This window comes from Rattus rattus, chromosome 5 (genome assembly GCF_011064425.1).
Source record: "Rattus rattus isolate New Zealand chromosome 5, Rrattus_CSIRO_v1, whole genome shotgun sequence".
Taxonomy (NCBI): domain Eukaryota; kingdom Metazoa; phylum Chordata; class Mammalia; order Rodentia; family Muridae; genus Rattus; species Rattus rattus.
In genome coordinates this window covers 104,811,365-104,835,805 of record NC_046158.1, presented here as the reverse complement: position 1 = coordinate 104,835,805, position 24,441 = coordinate 104,811,365, and the positions used below count along the sequence as shown (strand labels likewise).

The 24,441-nt window shown below is 38.2% G+C and overlaps 1 protein-coding gene across 1 annotated transcript in view; it reads left to right on the top strand.

Moving 5' to 3' along the window:
* Positions 1-1,329: 1,329 nt before the first annotated feature.
* The window catches only part of LOC116900613 (solute carrier organic anion transporter family member 6A1-like), a 70,529-nt gene continuing 47,417 nt past the window's right edge, over positions 1,330-24,441 (top strand). The window contains 5 exon segments of the mRNA XM_032902332.1: positions 1,330-1,482; positions 1,485-1,827; positions 3,572-3,832; positions 12,492-12,680; positions 14,256-14,352. Coding sequence (XP_032758223.1) covers positions 1,330-1,482; positions 1,485-1,827; positions 3,572-3,832; positions 12,492-12,680; positions 14,256-14,352 — 1,043 coding nt within the window.

The window sequence follows — 24,441 nt, the reverse complement described above, 5'->3', positions numbered from 1 at the left end:
ATTTTAAATAAAATTTAAAGATTAAGAATTTGCTTTAAAAAGAATTATCTTAAAAGTTCAATTAAGGAATTGAAATCAATGCTATTTAGCTCAGTAGGCATGGCAATATTTCGTATATTATCCATAATAACCTGAGTACAGGTATCGGAAGGAGAGTACTAGCAAGGACTGTTGAAAATGAATAAAATCATTTCCCCAAAAGTAAACATGAATAAGAAAAGTAACAGCCTATGATTTGTATTTGAAATCTCTAAGTCTGGTTTCTTTAGATTTAGGGTAAAGGTGGGACAGTATGACTCGTGGGTGAAAGTAAGCAATTTTTCACCATCTTTTTACTTTATAGTGACTTATAAAAAGCAAATGAAGTACCCTTTGGCATATCTAAATCATAAAGGAAGTTCTACAAATTTTGACAGACATTGTAACTTGCAAAACGTACTCACACATCAAATGAAAGTTTCCATATCAATTGTGATCACCAGTCTACACACACACACACACACACACACACACACACACACACACACACCCCAACCACACTTTTTCTTTTATGTATTATTTTATTTATTTAGTACTTTAATAAATTAATAGCAAGTGACATTATCCAGTTTAAATACATTACATTGAAGCAAGACTGGAAATATGGGAGGTTGGTCCCTCTGTCACATACTTAAATCACACACACACATACACATACATTTATGGGTAAACATACACAATTGAGAGAAAAGCGGCTATGTATGAACTTTAAAGACTCTCCATCATAAATGGATGTCTTTTCATGTTTCATGATTTTCTCTTTCTCTCCTTTCTTTCTTTTTACTTTTCTTTCACTTTCTTTTTCATTTCTTTCCTTTCTTCTTTCTCCTCTTATTAATTCATTAATTATTTTAGTACATTAAAAATTGTATCAAGCGAGATTTTCTAGTTGTAGAGACACCACACGGAAGGAAACATTGAGATACTGACAGTTGGTTCCCTGGTTCTTTGCTTACACGTTTATTTGTCCCTTTTTCTCTTATAAATATTTTTGTTAGCTATTTAAGCATTTTGTTCAACATGGGTTGATCTTATTCACCTCCTCCCTCTTCTTCCCCTTCTCCCTCCTTCCCTTCCTCTTCTTTCCTTCTCTGTGACGCAGAGAAGATGGAATCCAGGCTTGGAACTTCTGCTGCGTCACTCAACCCTTCTGTAGGGACGTTGGTTTCCTTCCCTAGAAGTAACGTTCCCTGCAGAGGTTAGAGTGTCAGCGACAGCATTAGACACCTGAGCCCAGGGAGTACACGGGTGCCTTGAAACACGCCTGCACAGCCCTGCTTCGGATAAGCCATGGAGCGGAACTTGGAACAAAGGCAGGCCAGAACTGCGAAGGCCCGGAAGGATAATACTTTGGAGGCTCCGGTGAACATCATTGCAGAGGCTCCGGTGGACGTCACTGCAGAGGCTCCGGTGGACATCACTACAGAGGCTCCGGTGGACGTCACGTCACCGCAGAAGCTCCGGTGGACATCACTGCAGAGGCCCTGGCGGACATCAGTGCAGAGGCTTGGATGGACAGCAGTGCCGAGCCTCCAAGGGAAGAGTGGACTGAGGATCATCAAGAACACATCAGAGTGTTCCCTTATCAGATACGCCTTTCAGCTGCCATGTCAGATGTTACAGGCCTCCAAAATGCTAACTCTGAAACCTCATCACAGTTATCAGAAAAAATACCAACTGACTTGGATGGGCCATTCGGCTTGGGGTCTCTGGTTGTCCCTTCTTTGCAGCGTTTCAACAACATTAACTTCTTCCTTATCTCGTTCTGTATATTGACCCTAGCTCAAGGTAAGTTGGAGGAGTAGGATAGCTCTGGGAAGTCGAATAGTGAGGCCGACATGAGGCTGGAAGGAAGAAGGTATGTGACCTCTGGCTTGTTTTCCAGGCATGAGTGGAATAAAAGTCAGGGAGCACAATTCTTGTTATTCCAGGTCTTTGGCGGCCTGCATGGCAGGGTACACTCCACATTGTGGGTGTCAGCTTCTTGCCTCCAAGGAGAGCTGAGGAGAAGGCGATACTAAGTTAGCTCACTGTTTTTTCGTTGACCATCTTAGGTTCTAGGCTGAATCTTTTTCAAGATTAAAATAAACTTGAAAACAGCATTGCCGTCACATGCTGGTTTCCGCTCAGAATTTTGAAACACTCCGTAAAAGCAATTTTCGGTAAGATTTTTGTTTCCTCATCTGTGAATTGAGGGTTTGGTTAGATTTGGAGTAGGAAGGAAAAAAAGGAAGAAAAAAAAAAAAACGAAGGTGTTACTTTTCCATGTTGTCTCCTTCCTCCTTCCTATTCTTCCTCTATTATTTTAATTTTATAAATAATTTTATTAATATAAATACTCCCCTTTTTGACTATATCCACTAAATAGTTTCAGTCCACTTCTGAGTTTACTTTTATTTGAAATTTCTCTAGTTAGCTTGGAAGCTACATTCGCCCACTGCTCACACACCTAGCTATTGAGAGGCTGGGGCAGCAGGCATCAAAAGCAGAGGCAGAATCTTCTATGGTTTTCTGATTTGGGAGGTGATTTTGGCAGCAGGAGCAACACTGAGTGAAGTTCTTGGACATAAAGTAGGGAATAGATACTCATGACTATTTCATCTGCACTGTGCTCCTGTGCCTGGCCCTGGCCACTGCTGGGGCAGTAGACCAGCAGGGGATCAGCTGCTTCTCATAGATGTAGGAGCTTTAGGAAATATATGGATTCCTGGATCCCTGAAAACCAAGGAGTCTTTGAGGAAGCTGGACAACAGTGACTTGTGACCCAGCTACTTTGGAGACATAAGCGTTAACTTGTAATTATGTGGTGTTTTTTTTTTATCATTTTATACCAAGAAATGCATATTTCTCTACATGCTGGATGATAGCTGTGTACACGTTTATACTATCACTTAATTCTTAAAAACATGAAACGATTTACATTGAAAGTGTACATTTAAAAAAACTGAAAATATTCAGTAAGTTAAACTTCAGCTCAGAATATTAGCTATAGATACCCATAGTTATGAATATGTCTATACGTAGTATGCTCTCATTTGTTTACTGTTCAAGAAAATGAAAGCAATTACATTGAATGTGTACTTTGTTTTTGTTTTTGCTTTTTTCAAAAAGATTGAAAATGCTCAAAATGCCAATCTTCCAGCACAGAATTCCGGCTCTGGAACGTTATATTTAGAAATAAAAGCTGGGTCCCAACTTTCTTTATGGTTTCAATTTTAGAAACTAGGTAAACATCCATTCGCATTCTGTTAATTCTTGGTAACTGATACTGAGAATGCTTCAAAAGAGTTAAGAGACAGTACAAATATAGTTGATCGTTAATAAACGAATAGAGATGGTCACAAATAGTTTCTGAAATCCAAGTAAAAATATTTGTGGAGGTGAGTAAAGTTATTTCTGTTTATAGTGTTTAGGTCATTCCTAACATTATAAATCAGTGTAAATTAAACTTTCCTTTGACTATAGTGGTTATATGTTCTGCCTGTTAAAATGTGTTTATCACCCTCTTTTTTATTTTTCTTTGACTCCTTAGGTATTGTATTTGGTCTGACTGATTTGACTATTGGAAATTTTGAGAGGGATTTTTATCTGTCACACTCAGAGAAAGTTCTATTGACCACTGCGTATGATCTTTCATCATTATTGGTAGTAATTATTGTAGCCCACTATGGAGGCAGAGGGAAGAGGTCAAGATGGGTGGCAGCTGCCGCCTTTTTAGTAGGACTTGGATCATTTATAGGTGCTCTCCCATACTTGAAATATGAAGTTATACATCCGGTGGAAGAAACTGAAGGTGAGAGCTTTCAAATATTCTATAATATGCTAAATTGTTTTTTTTTAAATCGTTGATTTGAATACATTAAAACAGAATCATGATGCCTGTGTATTCTTATGTAATGGTGCTTATTAAAAATTTCTGTATTTCTCTGATTTACCTCTCAAAGAAGAAATGATGCTAGGAAAGAATATTCTGAGATAATTTGTAAATATTTGTTTTATGCAATGTCACATGTGTTAAAAAATCTCTTGAGAAGTTTATTAGTTTATTTCATATTGCACAAGATATTTTAAGTATTCTCTTCATTCTCCTTGTAGCACAGAGGCAGATAAGTTCAAATATAGGAATAAGCCTACATACACAGAAGGATTAATTTTCCTACCTACATACATATCTACGTATTCCTAGCATTGCAAAAGTAAGACACTACTCTCAGACTACGATTTGAATCTGTAAAGATAGTGGTTTTGCAACATTGCTCTTTGTTGATTCCACAGTCTTTTCCTATTCCTAGTAAAATATATTTGAACAGTCCTTGGACATTATTTCTAACACCATTGTCCATATCATGTACAGGCTTCTATATACATGCTAAGCTGCATTTTAACAACAAATGATGAAAAAGGGAGATGTATCCATGTGCATATGTATGAATGCAAATGTCTTTGAAGTTTATAATGGTATCGTTACGGTGTTTGAATACAGCAGCAGCAAGTAAGGATGAGTAAGAATCAGTGTACAGTCTTTTCAGTACATGCCCAAGAGTGGTGTAATTGAATCTTGAGGTAGACTGACACCAACGTCCTAAGGAAACCCCCTCATTGATTTCTATATCGGCTGAACCAGTGTGCACTCTATCAGCATGTACTATTGTTTTATGGTGGGAAACTAAACCTCAAAGTAGCTCTAATTTGCATTTTCCTGATAAAGTTGTTCAGCATTTTTTTCAACGTTTTTCAGTCTTTGTAAAAGCAGTTAATATGAACCCAAACTATTTTAATATTAATATAGTTACATAGAACATAATGCATATAAAAGTAAGAACTGTATATTACATATATCTTTGATATTCATAGAAGTGACATTTTCTTGAATTAGAAGAGGACTTATGGAAAGAAAGGAAAGGAAATCATTCCTTTTTTCTCCTAAAAAATTATGGTCAGAAATGGTAAAATCTTCAGAAACTTACCATTATAAGTTTTTAAAAATCTGGTAGGTAGCTCAGAGCGTGCACTACCTTTATAGAGGACCTGAGTTTGCTTCCATGCATGGGCATCAAGTAGCTAGAAACCATACATAGCTACAGCTCTTTGTGATCTGATACAATCTAATGGCTTCTGCAGGCATTGGCCTACACACACACACACACACACACACACACACACACACTCAACTTAAAAAATAAAAATTTAAAAACTTGTTATTAGTGCTGGAAGGCGTTATAACAGTAGAAATTTGTATTTTTCTTTCTTTTGAATCTTGTTCATGTCATCTGTATTTTTGCATATATTGCTTTACTTGGGATTAGGTGCCTACCGCTCATCATTCAGAATATTTTCTAGGTGTCTGATGGCTGGGAAGCAGCCATAATCATCTGTTGAAAAGTACTCAGCTATTTCTTTCTTGCAGATAATTGATTTATTCTGACAGTTTACATCTTCACTAACACCTTTGACTCATATTTCAGTTTAAACATACATATTCACACCCAGAGAGAGAGAGAGAGAGAGAGAGAGAGAGAGAGAGAGAGAGAGGAGGAGAGAGAGAGAGGAGAGAGAGGAAAAGGAGAGAGAGAGGAGAGAGAAGAGAGGGAGAGAGAGAGGAGAGAGGGAGAGAGAGAGGAGAGAGAGAGAGGGGAGAGAGAGGAGGAGAGAGAGGGAGGGAGAAGGAGAGAGGAGAGAGAGAGAGGAGGAGGCGAGAGAGGAGAGGAGGAAGAGAGAGAGGAGAGAGGAGGAGAGAGAGAGAGAGAGAGAGAGAGAGAGAGAGAGAGAGAGAGAGAGGAGAGAGAGAGAGAGAGAGAGAGAGAGAGAGAGGAGAGAGGGAACGAGAGAGGGAGGGGAGGGGCGAGAGAGAGGGAGAGAGAGATATGGAGAGGCAGAAAGATGCAGAAAAAGATAAACAGAGAGGAGGAGAGAGAGGGAGAGAGAGAGAGAGAGAGAGAGAGAGAGAGAGAGAGAGAGAGAGAGAGGAGAGAGAGAGAGAGGGGAGAGAGAGAGAGAGAGAGAGAGAGAGAGAGAGAGAGAGAGAGAGAGGGGGGAGAGAGAGAGGAGAGAGAGAGAGGAGAGAGAGAGAGGAGAGAGAGAGAGAGGAGAGGAGAGAGGAGAGAGGAGAATGGAGAGAGGAGAAAGGAGAGAGGAGAGAGGAGAGGGGAGAGAGGAGAGAGGAGAAAGGAGAGAGGAAAGAGGGGAGAGGGGAGAGGAGAGAGAGAGAGAGGAGAGAGAGAGAGAGAGAGAGAGAGAGAGAGAGAGAGAGAGAGAGAGAGAGAGAGAGAGAGAGAGAGGGGAGAGAGAGAGAGAGAGACAGAGAGACAGAGAGACAGAGAGAGAGAGAGAGAAAGAGAGAGAGAGAGAGAGAGGAGAGAGAGGAGAGAGAGAGAGAGGGAGAGAGAGAGAGAGAGAGAGAGAGAGAGAGAGAGAGAGGAGAGAGAGAGAGAGAGAGAGAGAGGAGAGAGAGAGGGAGAGAGAGAGAGGAGAGAGAGAGAGGAGAGAGGGGGAGAGAGAGAGAGAGAGAGAGAGAGAGAGAGGGAGAGAGAGGGAGAGAGAGAGAGAGAGAGAGAGAGAGAGGGAGAGGGAGAGGGAGAGGGAGAGGGAGAGAGGAGGGGAGAAGGAGAGAGAGAGGAGAGAGAGAGAGAGAGAGAGAGAGAGAGAGAGAGAGAGAGAGAGAGAGAGAGATTTCTCCCTTGCTTATATATACCTCTTCTCTTACTGTGATGTCTCCTGTTTTTATTTTTTCTGGTCTTTTCTTTTTCAAGCTTGGTTGACTAGACACTAGGCTTATCTTCTGTTAAGAGTTCTCAGAACTCCCATGGTATGGTTCGTAAATTTCTATTTTTTTTTTACACTCTCCATGTTCCATCTGTTATCCACAATGATGACAGGTTCCTACTCAACACACATGTAGAATATGTGTGCCTCAACAAACATACAGACTTGATACTTCACCACATCTTGAAAAATTCAAAGCAACACTTCTCGATGAAGTCATGAAAATACTCATCCTATACTGTTGCTTTTTTTCTAGAAATTTATATAAAGTGACCATACATACTGCTTTCATACTGACACTTTCTTGGGAGAGTAGAAAGCTCCCGTTACTGAGCTTTGATTGAGCTCAGGTTTTTTATTATACCCACCAGTGTTTCATACTTATTCAGACTGAAGGCAAACTTCTTTTCTATCGTTAGAACTAGTGGATAGTGAAAACCAGCTTTCTCTGGTTCTCCTAGTTGCTACTTTACTTCATTTGAAGCTAGTTTTTTGTATGCCAACATGACATATCAAAATCATTCAAATTTCCTCTAGTGAGTAACCTTGGCTATTTTATCTCATTGTCCTTTTATCTCCTGCTTGGAAATGTTGGGAGTGAATAATGCACCTGCCCCTTTCCCTGTGCCAGATGACTGCTGAGTCCTGTGATGAATCTGCTGCTTCTAATTGGAAGTGCTAGTTTCTTCACTATTGGATCCATTTCTGTGAAAGTCCTCATAGGTCACATTCTCTTATAACCTTTGCAAGGACTTTAGGTTTTCTTACTGAACTCCTAAAATGCCCTGTGTTGGATGAAAATTATTTCATGGAGGAAAATTGCTTTAATTTCTTAACAGTGAAGTTGTACTTGGGCCTACACTTGTGTATCAGTATTCCTCATATTCCCCTCCTGTTAAAATGAAGGAGCTGTCCTTGTGGTCCTTCTATCCGCTCCTACTTCATCCTTCCTTCCATTTGTCTTCCCTTTCTACTGCTGTATCCAAGGTCCCCTTCTCTTTCAGTTCTCACTAAGGATTAAACACAATCAAATTATTCTCACTCCGTTTTAGAATTTCAAATGCCTCTAAATTTTTGTCTTTTAATTAAAATAAATTTAAATTTTTCCCCCTTTTTTCATCTTCCAGTCCCTCCCACATCTCCCCTTCAAAGCCCCTATGCTGTTTCTTTCCTCAGCTCCTTACATTGCCCACTTTGTCACTCTAATATTTATGTTCTATTTCTATTATTGCTATGCTGTAATTGGGGAAAGAGGAAGGAGGGCCTTTTACATTTTCTTCTAACATTTTAAATATTGATTTCATTTTATCTATTTGAATGTTATTCATGTGTTATGTAAGCACACCATTTCCATGCTGATATCTGTCAAGGCCAGAAAGATAGTCAGAACCTGGAACTAGAGGTTCAGATGGTTGCGAGCTGCCATTTAGGTGCTAGAAACAGACCCTAGTCTCTCTGAAAGAACACCTAGGATTCTGGATTGCTGAGCCACCCCAGCTCCAAGTCCTTCTCACCCTGAAGGATCGCAAGAGCAGCCACACGTGTGGTCAGTTTTCCTTTTATCACCCACTGAAATTTTGTTTTCATACACAACTTTATGGGAGACCTCTTCACATTGCTTGACTTTCTACACCTATTTATTTGATGAATTTCAACATGAGTTTATCCAAAATGGTGCAACAGAATTATTTCCGGAAAATCACTAATGGAATTCATGCTATTTACTGTAAGGAGAACTTACTTGTTATAAATTTAGAACTTTAATCAGTATTTGTAATATTGAACACTTTCTACATCTTGATAGTTTCATTTTTGGGGCTTACTATGTATGGTATTTATATGTTATTTAAAATCTTCAATTTCCTTAACAGAATTATTATTTTACCATTGAACCTAAAAAAGAATAGATTTACTACAGTGGGAACCATTTGCTTTCAAATAACATTCAATAGAAAGCTGAGAAATGTGATCCTTAAAAGTACATACACTATTAAACTCAAGTTTCTAGAACAAGACTAAGGGGGTATTTTATGATTGTAAACACAGTGAAAGACTTTTTTGTTTTATTTATCACAAAGTCAGATCAGATTTTGCACACTGTTATTTTCCTTCAGCTCTAAAACTATAGCTAGAAACTAAGTAAAATGATAATTTGGGCTAATATCCACTTATAAAGGAGTATATGACATGTGTGTTCTTTTGTGAGTGGGTTACCTCACTCAGGATATTTTCCAGTTCCATCCATTTGCCTGCAAATTTCATGAAGTCATTGTTTTCAATAGCTGAGTAGTACTTCATTTTGTAAATTACCACAATTTTTGTATCCATTCCTTAAAAGCTCAGAATACCCATGATACAACTCAAAGACTATAAAGCTTAAGAAGAAGGAAGACAAAAACTGTGGAGTCTTCAATCCTACTCAGAAGAGGGGAGAAAATAATCACAGGCATAGAGGGACGGAGGGATCTGAGAGGGAGAGGGGACTGGGAGGAAAAGGGGGGCAGGACCAGGTGAGGGAGGAGCCAGGAGTTGAGAGAAGTACAGAGGATCAGGAATTTGAAGTGAGGTGTGTAGCAGTATGGGATGAAGAACTGGAGGTAGCCACTAGAAAGTTCCAGATGCTAAAGTCCCGAGAGATTCAGGACCCAACAGGGATGGCATTAGCCGAAATACCCAACACATGGGAGGTAGAACCTGTAGAGACCATATCCAGTGGACAGGCATGGCCCCAATTGAGGGATAGGGCCATGCACCCATCTCAAAAATATTAATCCAAAATTGCTCCTGTTAAAAGGAAATGCAAGGACAAACAGTGGAGCAGAGACTGAAGGAAAGGCCATCCTGAGACTGCCCTATCTAGGGATATATACGATATGCAGAACCCAAACCCAGACACTATTGCAGATGCCAAGAAGTACTTGCTGACAGGAGCCTGATATAGCTGTCTCCTGAGAGGCTCTGCCAGAACCTGACAAATACAGAGGTGGATGCTCACAGCCAATGATAAGACTGAGAACAGGGCCCCCAATGGAGGAGTTAGAGAGAGGACTGAAGGAGATGAAGGGACTTGCAATCCCATAGGAAGAACAACACTATCAACCAACCAGAACCGCCCTGTGCTCTCAAGAGAGTAAACCATCAACCAAAGAGTACACCTGGAGGGATCCATGGCTCTACCTGCATATGTAGCAGAGCATTGCATTCTCTGGCATCAATGGGAGGAATCATATAGTCATGCAGTCATGTGGAAGCTTGATGACACAGCCTAGGGTAATGCAAGGGCACTAAAGCAGGAGTGGGTGGAGGAAGTGGAGGTAAGGGTAGGGGAAGCACTCTCATAGAAAGCAGAGGGGATGAGGAGGGGATAATGTGTTTGTGGAAGTGAAACTGGGAAGGAGGATAACATTTCAAATACACATGAATAAAAGAACCAATAAAGAAGAGAGATAACTTGATATTGTTTGTAAATTGACTGATAACTTGCTTGTTGTGAAAGAGAGCAACGTCATATAGAAGCACTGATATTTACAGACAAAACATAAAATAGGGGCCACTGAATTAGGTTACAGGTATTCTAATAAGATTTTTAAAAGATTATTTGGCTCACACACTAAAAGACATTAGCTGGAAGAATTTGGAGAATAAGAAGTAGGCATGAATGATAGCTGTGGTATGCTTAACTATAGATAGGCTCTTTAAGGCCCAGGGAACACTGCAGAAGAATGAAAGCCAGATGAGGTGGCAGGTTTGGGAAGCAGTGTGAAATCCTGAATGTAGGAATGAAGCGTCCATCGTAATCTTCAACTCACAGAAACTGAATATCTACAAATAAATTATATTCAAGATAGTCTGCAAACATATTACCATAAAAGGGAAAGGAGAGTACAAGTTCCCATGCATTGCTGTAGATGTTGCTAAGATAGAGTCCAGCAGTGGAGTGCCTGGCAAGGTGTCACGCTTCTGCAAACAAGTCAGCCTTCATCCAGTAAACAATTTTAACACAACTCATTGAGTCATCGAAGAAGAAAAAAAAGAAGCAGAAGAAAAGAGAGAGGGAAGAGAAGGAGAGGGAGGAGGAAGGGAACAAGAACATGAACACAGAGAATGAGAAGAATGAGAAGAACAAGAACACGAAGATGATCAAGAACAAAAAGAAGAGAAGAGAAGGTAGATTGGGTGTATGTGTGAGACAGATGAAATTGATAGGAATGCATTATACACAGATTTGAAAATGGCATAAAGAAATTGACACATTATGCATTATTACAATAAAATGTAAAAAAGGATGATCATGCTGGGATAAAAAAATGATAATTTTAAAGACAGTTTTCAATTTTCCACAAAGTTATGTATTATTACACAAAAATTAAGCCAAGTAAGGTTTCATTCATGCAATGAAAGTAGCACTCACTTTAACAGTTATTCTATAATACTTCAAGTGCATATGTTAAGGGTTACTTGAGATAGTCATAACATACATGACTTTAGTATCACCTGCTTAGCTCCACCATCAACCTAACAATTATACATACACAAGTCCCATAACCATGTAAGAATAACATGAAGTAACATGTGACACAAAGGATTTAAAAATCTAATTGTTAGATTATCACATAATAACTATGGTGGTATTGGTGAACTGTTTGTTTGTTTGTTTGTTTGTTGTCAATACAGGGTTTCTTTTGTGGCCCTGGCTGCTCTTACAGCCTTGGTTGTTCTGGAACTTACTCTGTCAGTCAATCTGGCCTCAGCCCAGAGATCCTCCTCCCTCTCCATCACACATACTGGGATTAAAGTTGTACCCCACAACCATCTAGCTTTATGACTTAATACCTTGTTTGGATGATCCCATGTGTACTCAGCTGTCTTGCTGCTGTCAAAAAAATGTCAAACACAACTTAAAGGTAGGACACATGATTTTTTCTAACTCATGGTTTCAGAGTGCTACCTTCACGGTTGCTAGTCTCTATCCACTCTGAGCCCACACCCAGACAAAACTAGGAATGTGCGAAGGAAGTCTGTTTACCTCGTGGTGGCAGAAATACAGAGTGAAGATACTGAGGAACTGTGACAAGATATACCTTCCAGAGACTAGGCTCTGTCTCTCCCTCACAGTTCTAGGAACTCTCCAAATAATATCAATACGGAATTTAGTAATGAACATGAGACTTTAGAGAGGTATTTCATGTACAATTCATAATAGTATATTGCTGAAGCTCAAGAGTCAAAAATAAGAAATTATTTCATCAAAGAATTTTGGATATAATTTAAAGATTGTTAAAGAAAGGGACATGGAACTAAACTCAGATGGTGGACTATCCAGGGCATTACAAGTACTTTTCTTGTGGAGACAAATGTCAGAACATGATCCAAAGTATAGGAAAGTGAGTGCATATGTATTACATATGAGTGATTGTGTATGCATATAAGCACATCTGTGTAGAGGTAATCTTGTACATATAAACAACCACACTGTTTCCTTCGTAATATGCATGTGTCCTACAGTATACTGACATGTTTTCTTTTAATGAACAATTTCTCTTAAGACTATGATCATTAATAATATTGGTATATTCAATTTAAGAATATCAAATGAAAGAAAAAATCATGGTGGTAGTAGCAACTGCAGATTTATTGTACATTTAATTTTGAATTCAATTCAGTAAAATATAATTTTTATCTTTCAAAAGAGTTGTGCAAAGGTGAAGAACAAAGATCAATGCCAAATTGTGAGAAAATCATACCATTCAAATCAGAAATTATCTATCTTTCTGTCATCGGGCAGTGTTTTCAGGGATTTGCATCGATGCCGATGTATGTCCTTGGTATGACCTACATTTATGACAACATTTCCTCGTACTTGGCTGGAATCTATTTAGGCAAGTTTGCTTTTTTTATTATTATACATGGCCTGTTTTGAACAGTCACTGGGTTTCTGTATGTTCTAATAGACACAGAAATACTATTGGCCCTGTGATGACACTTTACTGATGACTTGTTTGCAAAACTTCAAAATGACATTGATCGACCTAATTCTGAGGTTTGGAAAACTAGAAAAATCATGTAATGTCACTAAAAGATGTAAAGGGATTGAAAATGCATGTATGTTTTAAGTGGCAAAATTTTCTCTGTGTCTCTGTTTCTTTTTCTCTTGTGGGGGGTGGAGGGGAGAATGAACACAGTGTCATTTTTTTCCACTCCTCAATGTTTTGTGTAAACTGTGTTCTACAGTTTTGTGTAAACATTGATACAATCCCAAAATACTATATCCTTTATGTAGACTATGGTCCTGCCAGGTTAAAATGAATATGTCCTTTCACAGAGAAAGCTAGAAATAATTTTCAAAATTATAAAATTATTTTTGTACTTACTTTGAAATTGTCTCACGAGTAAATAGCATGTAGTTTGCCTGTCATCTCAGACGCACAGAAACTGAGACATGATGATGATCAGTTCAAAGCCCTTCGAAAGTGCACATCAAACACCAGGGCTATATATATTAGTCAGAACTAAATACCAAGATTCTATCTTTAAAAAATATTAAAAAATAGAAGTAAGCAATAGTTTGCACAAAATAACATTCTTTTTCACCAGTAGTAAGAAAATCTTTCCAAGATTAAAATAAAGAATATATATATATATATGTGTGTGTGTGTGTGAAAAATACTTGTGTCTTATTAGCATTGGTCAAGATTGGCAGAAAATACACATTTTATTTTTACTAAATAGAAAATAAGACACATTATCTATACAATATAGATATTGTACTATATGCCACGCTTTGCTATGCTAGAAGTCTTTATGAGTAATAAAAAAAGTAATTATGAAAATGTGCTATCTTATGCTGGTGAGATACTAAAGGAAATATACTTTATGTGTATATTGAATATAGATATATTTATGCTACATTAAGTATATAGATTAAATGAGATACAATTAAGTTCACTATTAAATTATATAATACCTATAACTTGGTTAGGTCAGAAGATATGGAACCAATTGTAATATCAGAAAGTAGTCTAGATGGCTCTCTGATGTGGTCTTAGTTATGATTAACATTCACAGTCAGTAGACACTGAGTAAGGCAGATGACCTTTATGACAAAAACAGGTCTCATTCAAGCAATGTAGAGTCCTCACAGGGCAGACTGATTGTTCCCAAAGAGGCAATGACGCAGCACTAGCATCAACCGTAAGAGAGCATCAACTGTTGCATGACTTTCTCATGAGCTTCCTGCCCTACTAATTTGGATTTGTTAGAGTCAATTCCAGAAATTATTTATAGTTTTTCCCTCCCCCTTTCACGCCTCCCCCTTTCTTCCTCTTTTCCAACCCATCTTCTCTTTGTCAAGTAATAGAGAATAGCATGAAAAGTTTTCAAATATTGCAGATAGTTTAGATTCTTTTTAACACGTTAAATTTTGAAGCTCTTTAGTCCTTCTTTTCTTTTTCAAGGTATTGCAGATGCTTCATTCGTACTGGGATATGGTCTGGGTTATGCAGTGGGATCACCAAACCTTAGGCCTTCATTTAATCACAGTTCTGAGGAAAAGTAAGTCATACTGTTTACTTTTCTATTTAATTTACATTGTATGAATAGATACCATAACTCATGAATAGTGCATAGAAAATATATCCAATTTCAGGTGATGTGTACATTTATAATGTTCATATGTATTTTTACTGTTTGAGATGGATATGGAGCTGGGGAGGGGAAATGAGAGGAAAATGAGAGAAGGGAGGTAGAGGGATTGTTGGAGGGAATGACAGGAAGAGGGAAAATGAGCAGGATGTAAGATGAGTAAGAAAGAGAAAAATTAATTAAATTTAAAAAATACTAAATTTAAGTTTTGTTGAAAGACTTACAGTTTGATTCAACAAAATTTAATAGTTATATGCATGATAAGTATGTGTACATTTTATTTAATTAAAAAGTTTTTATGCAGTATTCTGATCATATTCTTCCTCATGCATACTTCTCTCAGATCCTCTCCACCTTTGTATTTACCCAACATTATGATCTTTCTCATTCATTCATTCAGAAACAAAACAACACACAAACAAAAAAAGAAAGAAACCCCATCCCCCCCCCCAAAAAAATACAATAGGGCAATATCAAAACGAACAAGCAAAAAACCAGCCAGACACAATAAAATCATGCCAAAACAAAACAAAACTAAACAAAATGAAACAAGCAAACAAAAAGCCACTCCAAAAATCATTGAGCTCATTTTGTGTTTGGCAACTACTCCAGGCAATGGGACCTGGTCTGAAACCTTGTATACCCGGCAGTGACACTTTATTTGGAGGAAACTTAATGTCCCTTTGCAAATAGTCATCCATTGGAAATAGTTTCACAGTTGGGATTGGGACTCCACATCTAATCCTCATCTTGGTGCTGGGACCCCATCTTGGTCCGGGTAGGTCTTCTATGTGTTACGTCTGTCTCTGTGTGTTCGTATGGGCATCAACCTTGCTGCTTCCGGAAAATACTATTTCTTTGCAGCCATTCTTCACGTCTGTGTCTTACAGTCTTTCTACTTCCTCTTCCACGCCTTGAGGGGAGGAGTTTGATCTCACTCAGGTTTGAATGCTCCAAAGTCTTCCGGTTAATGCAGTTCGTTTTGGCAACTACTCCAGGCAATGGTACCCGGTCTGGAGTGTTTTCGTTATACCTAGTTACCTTTTATTGGACGGAACTTACTGTCTTTTTGCAAATAGTCATCCTATTTGGAAACAGCTTCATGGTTAGGATTAGGACTGTGTTAACAATTAACTTAAAAAGACTGATGCAAACACTAACAGCCAACCACGATACCGGGACCAGGGACACTAAAGGAAGAGATAGGGAAGGACTAAAGGAGCCGAAAGAGTTTGGAACCCCATAGGAAGAGCAACAATATCACTAACCGGACCCCTCCGAACTCCCAGGCACTAAACTACCAACCAAAGAGTATATATACATGGGCCAGTCCATGGATCCAGCTGCATATGTAGCAGAGGATTACCTTATCTGGCATCAGTGGGAAGGGAAATAAAACTGTACCACATTTTCATTGTCCATTTCTGGGCTGGTGGACATCTAGGCTGTTTTAAAGTTCTGACTACTTTGAATACGGCCCCAATGAACATGGTGGGCAAGTCTCACTCCACAGTCCTTTCAGTAGCTGCCCAAGAGTGATATATTTGGTTATTGAAGTCGATTGACTTCCAGCTTCCTGCGGGAAACTCCTGTACAAGCATGCGTTCTATAGGCATGTGCTATTATTTCTTTTATTGGTGGGAAATGAATCTCAAAGTAGTTCTAATTTGCATTTCCTTGATTGATAAAGTGTTGTTTAGCCCTTCTTTCAATGTTTTCCAACCTTTTGAGTTTGATCTCTAGAGATTCTCTGCTTAGTTTTACACTCTATTTTTAAACTGGGTTGCCTTCCTGATATTCAGTGACTTAGTTCTTTATATATTGTAGGTACTAACATTCTATCAGACACAGAATTGGTAAAGATCTTACTCATTCTGTTGGATGTTGCTTTGCTTGTTTGTCCTTTGTTTTTAGATTTTCAGCTTCATAAAGAGGTCCATAAGAAGGTGTCTGAACCCTTCTTCCTCTTTATTAATTGTTGGTCTTAGTGAATTTTCAATTGGAATCCTACTTACAAGTCCTTCCTGTATTAATGAGCCCAAGCTTTCTCTCCACTGTCTTCTGTTAGATTCAGCATATCTGGTCTTAGGCTGAGATTCTTGATCCAGTTGGAGTAGAGTTTTATTCAGCATGATCTATTTGCATTCTTGTACATACAGCTATCCAGCCTTAGTACCACCATTTTTGAAGATACTATATTCTGTCCAGTATATACTTTTAGTTTCTTAGTCAAAAGTTCTGTTTGTACCTGCATGAGTCTTCAGACTGATTCCATTGATTAATATGTCTTTTTTAAGGCCAATATCAGACATTTTAATTTTTTAAATTTCCTTCTATTATTCACTTTAAATCCTAATCACAGGAGCTTCCCCTCACACCACTCCTCCAACTTCCTCCATCTTCCCTCTCCTCAACCCATATACCCCTCTACATTTTCTCTTCAGTAAAAGGAAGACTTCCCATGGATACGCTTGGCATATCACGTTGCTGTAAGACTAGGTGCATTGTCTTCTGTTGAGGCTAGAAGTGGTGGCAGCCAGATAGGAGGAAGGGATCCAAAAGCAGGCAGTGTAGTCAGAGATAGGCCCTGCTCCTGCTTTAAGAGTCCCATATGAAGACTTAGCTGCTCAACTATTATTTATGCACAGACGTCCTAGGCCCATCCCATGCATGCTCTCTGCTTTGGAGTTTAGTCTTCCTGAGGCCCTATGGGCCCATGTTATTTGATTTTGTAGGTTTTCTTGTGGTGTCCTTGACTCTTCTAGCTGTCTGAATCCTTCTTCCTCTTCTTCTAGAGGATTCCCCAAGCTCTGCTTAATGTTAGCTACGTGACTCTGTATCTGTTTCCATTAATTTATAGGGGAAGGCTCTCTGATGTCAGTTATGCTAGGCTTCTGTCTACAAATATAGCAGAATATCTTTAATAGTGTCAGGGGTGAGCTTGTTCTCATGGCACGGGTCTCAAGCTAGGCCTTTCTCTCAAATTCTGTTCCATCCCTAACCCATTCACATCTTGTAGGCAGAACAAATTGTGCATCAAATATTTTTTGGCTGGGTTTGTTTCCTGGTGACAGGAGATGGCTGTTTCAGATTCCATATCCCCCATTGGAAGAATCCTTAGCTAGAATCATCCTCATAGATTCCTGGGAAATTCTGCATCCTAGGTTTGTAACAGAGATGCCCTGTTTCAATTTCATTTCTCTATCCCAGTTCTCCCTCTAGTTGTCATCCTACCACCTCATTCCTCCTGTTCCTATCTCAACTCCTCCCTCACCCAGTCCCCTCCCTTCAACTCCCCCATGTCTAATCTATTTCCCCTTCTCAGTGAGAGGCAAGCATCCTCCCTTGGGCCCTCATTGTTACTAAACTTCTTTGGGTATGTGGTTCACAGCATGGTTATCCTGTACTTTATGATTAATATCCACTTGTAAGTATATACCATGTGTGTCTTTCTGAATCTAAGTTACCTCATTCAGGATGACATTTTCTCATCCCATCCATGCACCTACTAATTTCATGTCATTGTTTTTAAAAGGGGAGTAGTAATCTATTGTGTAGACGAACCACAATTTCTTTATCCACTCTTCACTTAAGCAACATCTAAGTTGTTTCTGGTTTCCGTCTATTATAAATAAAGCAGCTATGAGCATATTTGAGCAAGTGTCCATAGTTGATGAGAATGGACTGTCTTTTGGGTACATGCCCAGGTATGATATAGATGGATCTTGATGTAGAAGTAGTCCCAATTGTCTGAGAAAGCACAAAATTGATTTCCAAAATGTTTGTTAAAGTTTGCACTCCCACTATCAACAGATTAGTGTCCCCATATTTCACATCCTCACCAGCCTGAGCTGTACCTTGAGGTTTTGATCTTATCCATTCTGACAAGCATAAGATGAAATCTCATAGTTGTTCAAATTTGCATTTCCCTGATGACTAAGGACTTTGATCATTTCTTTAAATGCTTTTCAGCCATTAGAAAATTATCTGAGAATCCCCTGTTTAGATCTATACCCTATTTTTTTAAATTGGGTTATTAGGTCTGTTGATGTCTAGCTTCTTCAGTTCTTTATATATTTTTGGATGTCAGTCCTCTATCAAATGTGGAGATGGTAAAAACCTTTTCCTATTCTGTAAGCTACTATTTTTTCTGTTAGAAAATGTCCTTTGTCTTACAGAAGTAATTCTGTCTCATGAAATCTCATTTATTATTGATCATAGTGCCTGAGCTGTTGGTACTCTGTTCTGGAATTTATCCCTTATGCCAATTCATTCAAGGTTATTCCCTTTCACTTCTATTAGATTTACCATGTCCATTTTTAGGTTGATGTCTTTGACTCACTTGTACTTGAGTTTTGTGCAGGGTGACGAATATGGATCTATTTGCATTCTTCCACATGCAGACACCCAGTTATGAAAATACCCAGTTAGGGAAGCACCAATTTTCTTTCTTCCATTATATAGTCTGGTTCATTTCTCAAAAATCCAGGAGGTGTACAAGTTTATTTCCTGGTCTGTGATTCAAATCTATGGATCAACCTGTCTTTTTTAGTACCAATATCATGCACTATTTATCAGTATTGCTCTGTAGTCCAACTTGAGGTCAGAGATGGTGATTCCTTCTGAATTTTTTGTTTGTTTGTTTTACTGTATGAAGGTCAAAATGCTCTTTCAAAGTCTATAAAAGTTGTGTTGGAATTTTGTCAGTAACTGCATTGAATCTGTAGATTGCTTGTGGTAGGATGGCAAATTTTACTACATTAACCCAATAGATCCATGAGGATAGGAAATATTTACATTTTCATGTATTTAGTTCAGTTTCTTCAAAAAATTTGAAGTTCTTTTCATACAGGTCATTCAATTGCTTGATTAGCATTATACCAAGATATTTTATTTTATTTGTGTCTTTTGTGAAGGGTATTATTTCCTGAAATTCTTTTTCAGACCATTTATTTTGTGTATAGGAAGAAAAGTGATTGTTTTGAGTTAATTTTTTATCCTGCCATTATTCTGAAGGAGATTATAACTGTTGGATTTCCTTGGTAGAATTTTGGGAAATCCCAAATTTATATACACTATTATATTATCTGCAAATACTTATAATTGATTTCTTCCTTTCCAATTTGTATCCCCTCGATCTCTCTTAGATGTCTTATTCCTGTAGCTAATATTTCTTTTTTTTAATTATTATTAACTTGAGTATTTCTAATATACATTTTAGTGTTATTCCCTTTCCTGTTTCCAGGCAAACATCCCCTCCCCCCCTTCCTTATGGGTGTTCCCTCCCAACCCTCCCCTTGCTTCCCTCTCCCAACAGTCTAGTTCACTGGGGGTTCAGTCTTAGCAGGACCCAGGGCTTCCCTTCCACTGGTGCTCTTACTAGGATATTCATTGCTACCTATGAGGTCAGAGTCCAGGGTCAGTCCATGTATAGTCTTTGGGTAGTGGCTTAGTCCCCTGGAAGCTCTTTTTGGTTGGCATTGCTGTACATATGGGGTCTCGAGCTCCTTCAAACTCTTCCAGTTCTTTCTCTGATTCCTTCAACGGGGGTCCTGTTCTCAGTTCAGTGGTTTCCTGCTGGCATACGCCTCTGTATTTGCTGTATTCTGGCTGTGTCTCTCAGGAGCGATATGCATTCACATTTTGATCATCCGTCTTGAGTTTCATTTGTTCTAGGCATCTAGGGTAATTCAAGCATTTGGGCTAATAGCCACTTATCAATGAGTACATACCATGTATGTCTTTCTGTGATTGGGTTAGCTCACCAGGATGATATTTTCCAGTTCCAAATCCATTTGCCTCATTTAATTTCATAAAGTCATTGTTTTTGATAGCTGAGTAATATTCCATTGTGTAGATGTACCACATTTTCTGTATCCATTCCTCTGTTGAAGGGCATCTGGGTTCTTTCCAGCTTCTGGCTATTATAAATAAGGCTCATGATGAACATAGTGGAGCACGTGTCTTTTTTATATGTTGGGGCATCTTTTGGGTATATGCCCAGGAGAGGTATAGCTGGATCCTCAGGCAGTTCAATGTCCAATTTTCTGAGGAACCTCCAGACTGATTTCCAGAAAGGTTGTAGCAGTCTGCAAGCCCACCAACAATGGAGGAGTGTTCCCCTTTCTCCACATCCTCGCCTGTAGCTAATATTTCAAGTATTATATTGAGTAGATATAAGAGAGTAAAATTGCCTTAAGTTTCTATTTAATTTGATGTTGGATAATAGCTTGTTGTATATTGCTTTTATTGTGTTTAGATATGTAGCTCTTATCACTGATCTCTCCAAGACTTTTATAATGAAATGGTATTGGATTTTGCCAAAGGGTTTTTATGCAACTAATGAGACAGTCAAATGTTTTTTTTCTTTCAGGTTGTTTATGGGATAGATTATATTTATGGATTATTGTATGTTGAACCATCCCTGCATATCTGGGATGAAGCCTAAGTGAACATGGTGGATGATATTTTTGATGTGTAGTTGGATTGGGTTTGCAAGCAGTTTTTGTGTTAGATCTCTCCCTATTTACCCCTGCTAGTATTTTGTGCACCCCTCTAAGGACTGAAGCTGACCCAAATATTACATCTTCAGTGAAGGACAAAGAAAAGACCTTAAAACCAACTGTATGATCATGATTAGAAGGCCTTAAAGAGAAAATGGAAAGAATCCCTTAAAGAAATCCAGAACATACAGAGAGAGAGAGAGAGAGAGAGAGAGAGAGAGAGAGAGAGAGAGAGGAGGAGGAGGAGGAGGAGGAGGAGGAGGAAGAAGAAGAAGAAGAAGAAGAAGAAGAAGAAGAAGAAGAAGAAGAAGAAGAAGAAGAAGAAGACGACGACAATTGAAGGAAATGAAATTGGAGAAAGTTATGCCTTAAAGCCAACCATATGAATATGATAGAAGTCCTTAAGAAAATAACTGTATCACTTAAAGAAATCCAGAGAAACATAAACAAGCAGTCGAATGAAGTGACTAAAAATGTTCAGGACATAAAAATGGAAATAGAATCAATAAGGAAAACCCAACCTGAGGGAATTCTGGAAATGAAAAATGTAGGAATTTAAACAGAAAATATTGAGTCAGGCTTCAGTAAAAGAATAAAGGGAATGAAACAGAGGATCTCAGACATTAAAAATAAGATAGAATAGACATATTGGTCAAAGAGGATAAGTAAGTTTAAAATATCCTGACAAAAAGCATCCAGCACGCTATGAAAGGACGAAACCTAAGAATAATAGGAACAGGAGGAGAAGAATCACAGCTAAAAACCCCATAAAATATTTTCAAAATAAATAATAGAAATTTTCCTACCAAAAGAAAGATATCCCTAAGGTAAAAGTATACAGGACACCAAATACATTGGACCAGAAAAGAAAGTCATCTTTGCCACATAATATTCAAAACATTAAACAGAACAAAGAAGAAATATTGAAAGAAGCCGGGTGTAATGTCCAAGTAACATATAAAGGCAGACTTATTAGAGTTACACCTGACTTCTCCATAAAGACTCTGAAAGCCATAAAGGCCCAGACATGTATGCTACAGATTAAAAGACACCACAGATGGCAAACAAAAATACTATACCTGGAAAACTTTCAATCTCCAGAAGTAGAGGAAATGCTACAGTAATGACAAAACCAAACTTAAGCAATATCAATGAATCTAGCACTATATATGGTGCTAGAAGAAAATTCCAATCTACACTTTGAGATTCAGTGTGGCAGTTTCTCCTGCATTTCCTTTCCTCAGACACTCTAGCTGTTTTAGGTCTTTGTGTCTCCCTCTGAGTTTGAGGATATTTCTTCTGATTCTGTAAAACAAATACAGCCATTGGAATTTGGTTAGTATTGCATTCTATAGAACACTTTGAGTGACACGTGCATTTTCACAAATCAATTGTCTTAACTCATATACACAGATGTCACCCCAGCTTTTACTAGTTTATTAATCTTTTCAGTTCTTGGCGATTTTCTACTTTCTAGTGTTTGTGTACTTCATCATCCTGTTCTCTACCATCATTAGATTTTCCCTGGATGCTTTATGCTTTGGTGCAACTGAAGAACTAAATGTGGTTATTTTCCTGATTGCTTTCTCAGTGTGCTTCTTAGTGGTTCTAGGAAACTTTCTAATCTTTACATGCCAATTTTCTATTCTGCTACTCTGCCAAAAGTATCTGTCATAATGTCTCAAGAGTCTTCAGATTGAGACTTTAGGGTGTTTTAAGTATAGAATCTTATCATCTTTAAATAGATTTGTTTTTTTCCTTCCTATGTATGCCTTTTCCCTATTTCGTTTCCTCAACTAGATGCTTTGATTAAGACTAAGAGCTCTCTGGTGTAAGTGTGCAGAGAGTGGATACTCTCTTTACATTCTCAACTGCAGAAGAAAGGATTTCAGTTGTATGTGTTTATCACAGTGCTGGCTGAAGCTGTTACTTATGACCTCTATTATATTTGAGAACACATGACTCTTTTGATACCACTTTATTTGGGGTTTTACTAAAATGAGGAGTTGAGTTTCTACTCTGAAGCTTTTTATAACTATTGACAATTTATGTGAGTTTCTGTCTCTGATTCTATATTAAACACTTTTCAACAACTACTGCTAACCAGGAATTATAGAATAAATAAAATATACTCATAGTTACAGTTTTTTCTTCTTTTATATTCTAGTCTGTCCTGTGACATATTTTATAATTTGTGTTAAAACAGCAATTTAATATTTTAAATTGTATTGCATATTTTATAAGTTGTCTCCACACACAAATCATTAGGATTATCAATTTTGATAGATTTATCAATTTATCAGGGTCTAGTTTTAGAAAATTACTTTTCTTGGAGCTAAAGGGAAGGATCAGAAGTGATGAACACTTGTTCTTTCAGAGAACCTGTATTGGGTTTCTAGTATTCATGTGATGGCCAACAAACATCTGTGACTCTAGTTCCAGGGTTTCCAATGATCTCTTCTGAACTCTGCATGTGGTACACCACAGGACTGCAGGCAAAACATTGATATACATAAAAGAAAAGAATATAACAAAATATTGTTAAAACAAAAATAAAGATTACTTAAAATGAAATAGTTATACTTTTTGATGAATTTTGCATTCTGATAGTGACCAAAGAACTTAGATTCATGTGTCTAGTTGAAAAATCATTATTACCTTCCTATCTTAACAGCTACTGAGCTTTGTGAGAATCAAAAAACAAAAAATAACAACAACAACAAAAAAACCCCAAAACTCTTAAGAATGAAAATGGGTCCCATAGGAAAAGTGGAAGCACCACAAATATACATACATAGCATATGTATACATAGCACATGTGACCTTGTGATGAAGTGTGATATCAAGACGCCATCAAATAGAAAAATTGTGCAACCTAAAATAAAAGGCTTCTTCCTATAGAGGCCCGGGTGCAAGATTTGAAGTAGCTCGATAAAGAAGCAAGATTTGGTTTTTCCATGAGCAGAAATTAAAATGAAAAAAAAAATGGGTGTTCCCTTCCCCATCCTTCGCCCATTATCTCCCTCCCCGCAACAATCCCGTTCAATGGGGGTTCAGTCTTGGCAGGACCAAGGGCTTCCCCTTCCACTGGTGATCTTACTAGGATATTCATTGCTACCTATGAGGTTGGAGCCCAGGGTCAGTCCATGTATAGTCTTTGGGTAGTGGCTTAGTCCCTGGAAACTCTGGTTGGTTGGCCTTGTTGTTCATATGGGGTCTCCTTCAACGTGGGTGGGTGGGTGGGGATGCCCCGTTCTTAGTTCCGTGGTTTGCTGCTAGCATTAGCCTATGTGTTTGCATATTCTGGCTGTGTCTCTCAGGAGAGATCTACATCCGGCTCCTGTCGCCTGCACTTCTTTGCTTCATCCATCTTGTCTAATTGGGTGGCTGTATATGTATGGGCCACATGTGGGGCAGGCTCTGAATGGGTGTTCCTTCTGTGTCTGTTTTAATCTTTGCCTCTCTCTTCCCTGCCAAGGGTATTCTTGTTCCCCTT